The sequence below is a fragment of the Monoraphidium neglectum genome, assembly GCF_000611645.1.
Source record: "Monoraphidium neglectum strain SAG 48.87 unplaced genomic scaffold scaffold02535, whole genome shotgun sequence".
NCBI lineage: Eukaryota > Viridiplantae > Chlorophyta > Chlorophyceae > Sphaeropleales > Selenastraceae > Monoraphidium > Monoraphidium neglectum.
Window position 1 is genome coordinate 1 of NW_014011093.1, and position 3,193 is coordinate 3,193.

The following is a 3,193-nucleotide window of genomic DNA, read 5'->3' on the forward strand; positions in this document are numbered from 1 at the left end:
GTCCTGGTGGGCGCGGGGATGGGGTGGTGTGGGGTCTCGAGGGGTGGGGAAGGGCTGCTCACATCTGTGGCTGGTTGGGGGGGGGCTGGTTGTGTGCGAGGACAACAAGTTGTCATGCACCAGCTACGCCGTGGCAGCCGTAACCAGTCTGGGCGCCCAATGCCCAGGGGCGCTGGCTGGGCGCGACAAAGTTGGTGCCGCGAATACCTTGGGGGCGCCTTCAGCGCCTTGCAGAAGTGCCAGCGAGCCTGCAGGAAGAGAGGGAGCCGCCATCAGGGGGTGCAACGAGTGCCATGAATACAGCCCGCAGCACGCAGGCAGCCTGCGAGCGGCGGCCGCACGCTCATCGCGACCGCCGGAGCTGCCGCATCAACCTCCGACCACCTTGAAGCATCCCAACATATTGCGGGTACAGGACGCCGCATTGCCATTCAAAAAGTTGATGTGTACGTACATTTCTGGTGCCATGCATTCAAACGCTCGCCACAGTTCCGCTTCAATATGCTCTCTGGCGGCGCCCTGGGCGCGCTGGTGCTGGGAATGGTGGCCGCCGCCCTGTGGCGCCGCGGCTGGCCCCGCCACGCGGCGCTCGGCCTCGGGCCGGCGCCCCACTTTTCCGATGATCTGGAGGCAGCGATCGCAGAGATCTGGGACTGGTGAGCGCAACTACCAAGCCGTTTGACCGCCCCTGCCCCCGCTCAACGCTGCCCGTAGACCCTCTTTTGTCTGCCGGCTGCTTGCCGCCCAGAATACTCGCGTCCCCAATCCCCCTGCCACCTTGCATTACCCCCTCCCAATCATTGTCCCTCAACAGGGTGGCGGAGCCCATCATTTTCGGAACCATCGGGGCCAGCATCAACTTCTCCGCTCTGCCCGCCGGCGTCGCCGCACGCGCCGCGTTGATCGTCCTCACCGGTGCGTCGGCCGCCCCTTCTCCCCATCGCCATTTTTTGAAGGCAGCAGCTGCTTGCTGTCTGGTCGCTCTGCATCCGTGCTCAAAAAATCTGGTCCGCGTTTTCCTCTGAAACCGCCGAAAATCCCCGGTTTCAAAACTGCTTGAGGTGTGCAGGGCTGGCGGTGAGGGTCATCGCGACTTTTTTGACAATGTACGGGCAGGAGGGCCGCGCCGGGGACCACCCGTACAGTTTCCGCAGGTGCGGCGGCGCGCAGACACGCCGCTGCGAATGAGCGAGACGCCGCCTGGACAATATGGGGAATAATGGGCCTAGAGGGCGCTCGAACCCGACGGAGTGCTCTCAAACCGCATGCATCTGCGCCTCGGCAGAGGGGCGCTCGGGAGCGCAGCACGCAAGCGATGCCCCTTGGCACGGCGATGACGAAAAAGCTCCCTGGGTGCACCTGCTAGCCGGGAACGGCCACTCATGAGCCTTGTCTTGCCTCCTGCGGCCGGCCACCCTTTTGACACTGCCCCATGCCACCACCTGCTCCAGTCCGCAAGTCACCTACCTACCAAGTGAACCCCCAATTCACCTCACGCGCGCGAGCGCTCATTCACTGCACGCCTCGCTGCCACGAAATCGACTGCTTTGCCCCTACAGCCGCCTGTTCTTTGCCGTCGCGTGGACGCCGAAGGCGACAGTGCAGGCCGTGCTCAGCGGCACGCCGCTGCACCTTGTGAAGATCCTGAAATCAGGAGCCCCTGACTACGACCAGTGGCTGCAGTGGGGCCACGAGATCCAAACCACAGGTGAGCGGTTTCCTTTCTCACCGAGTCGCGCTCTCCCTTTGGAGCTGCGCCCTTCTTTTGTGGACAAATGAAGCATGAAACGATGGATTATGCGTGCGAACTGCCGCTGACTGGTGCGGACGAATGCTCGAGCAGGACTACACACGTGAGCGTGACGGCCGGCTAGCTGTGACGAGCTGGCCCGCCGGCCCCACCTGCATGCATGTCGGCGCAGATCATATGACCTTGTGTGGGCTTTCCATGCAGCGATGCCCTGCACCCTCGCGTACGTGGCTGACCCTGCTGAGCAACATCCCCCCCCCTGCCCCTCATGCTACGCCAGATCACCCCCCTCCCAAACACACACATATACACACACATACCTTCACGTGACCCTCTCCAGCGTCTCGCCCCCCCGTTTGCCAACCCCTCACCTCCGCCGCCGCCACGGCCACCGGTGATCCATCAGCCGTGTCCTGCATCCTGATTCGCATGCTGATCTGCAAGCTGACGTGCCTCCTGACCCGCCTCCTGATCTGCCAGGCGTGATCTGCATCCTGATCTGCGCGACCCTGGGGACCCTGCTGGTGCAGGTCTTTGGGCCAAAGCTCCTGGACGAGGTGCGCGGCTGACGGATGAGCTTCCATCATCAGCGGTTCAGGTGCCGCATCACAACCTGAGTTATTTTCATCAATTCATAAAGGAAGTGCGCCGATAGACTGAAGCTGCGGCCGCAGCACAGGTGCATTTACACCCCTCCCCCTTCCCACCATTCGCAGGCGCCTAAAGCTGAGGAGGAGCGGGAGTGCCTGACAGCACTGGCAGCCAAGGCAGACTCCGACGCCCTGCTGTGAGATACTTTCGATATTTGTTGATTATGTTGTTGGCGCTCTGGTCGACAATCGCCCCCGCCAGCAGTGCGTGGCCCCCGCTGCGGGCCCCCTCCCCTTCCCTCTGCCCCCGCCTCGCCCCTGCCGCCTCGGTGCTGGCGCCGCGCCGCTCATCCACCGGCTCCGGCAGTGCATACGCGGCGCGTGGGCCCGGGCCGAGCGCACCTGCGGTCGCATCCTCGCGTCGCCCTCAGCCGAGACCCTTTCATCAGCTTTCTTCCCCCTGTTTGCACGCACAACGCTCTGCCTTATCCTGTATACACAGCCAAACCCCCTCCCCCCAAGTCAACCTAAACCCCAACCACCGCTCTATCTGACTACCCCCAGGCTGGCCAACCCCCAGTCCGTTCAAGGGTCAGCCTTCACCGCCCTCCTCCTGCAGTACTTCGACCTCTCCAGATCGCTTAGGATCGCCGTAACCTCGGACGCCGCCGAGGACGGCGCGGCAGCCGCGGACGCGGCTGCCCGGGGCGCGGCCGGCGGGGCAGCCGCGGGGCTGAAGCAGGGGCAGCAGGCGCGGCGGCGGGGGGCGGCGCGTGGCGCCGAGGGTATCGCAGATGAGCTGTTGAGGCTGGAAGAGGTGCGCTCACGTCACACTGCTGGCCATATCTGTGGC

At 64.1% G+C, this 3,193-nt stretch overlaps 1 protein-coding gene across 1 annotated transcript; it reads left to right on the plus strand.

Moving 5' to 3' along the window:
• Nucleotides 1-501: 501 nt before the first annotated feature.
• On the plus strand, nucleotides 502-2,541 carry MNEG_10968 (hypothetical protein; the record flags this gene model as incomplete). Its single annotated transcript, XM_014040559.1, has 6 exons — nucleotides 502-656; nucleotides 815-915; nucleotides 1,070-1,154; nucleotides 1,560-1,708; nucleotides 2,231-2,307; nucleotides 2,467-2,541. The coding sequence occupies 6 exons, from the start codon at nucleotides 502-504 to the stop codon at nucleotides 2,539-2,541; spliced, it is 642 nt and encodes a 213-aa protein (XP_013896013.1).
• Between the last annotated feature and the right edge of the window lie 652 nt (nucleotides 2,542-3,193).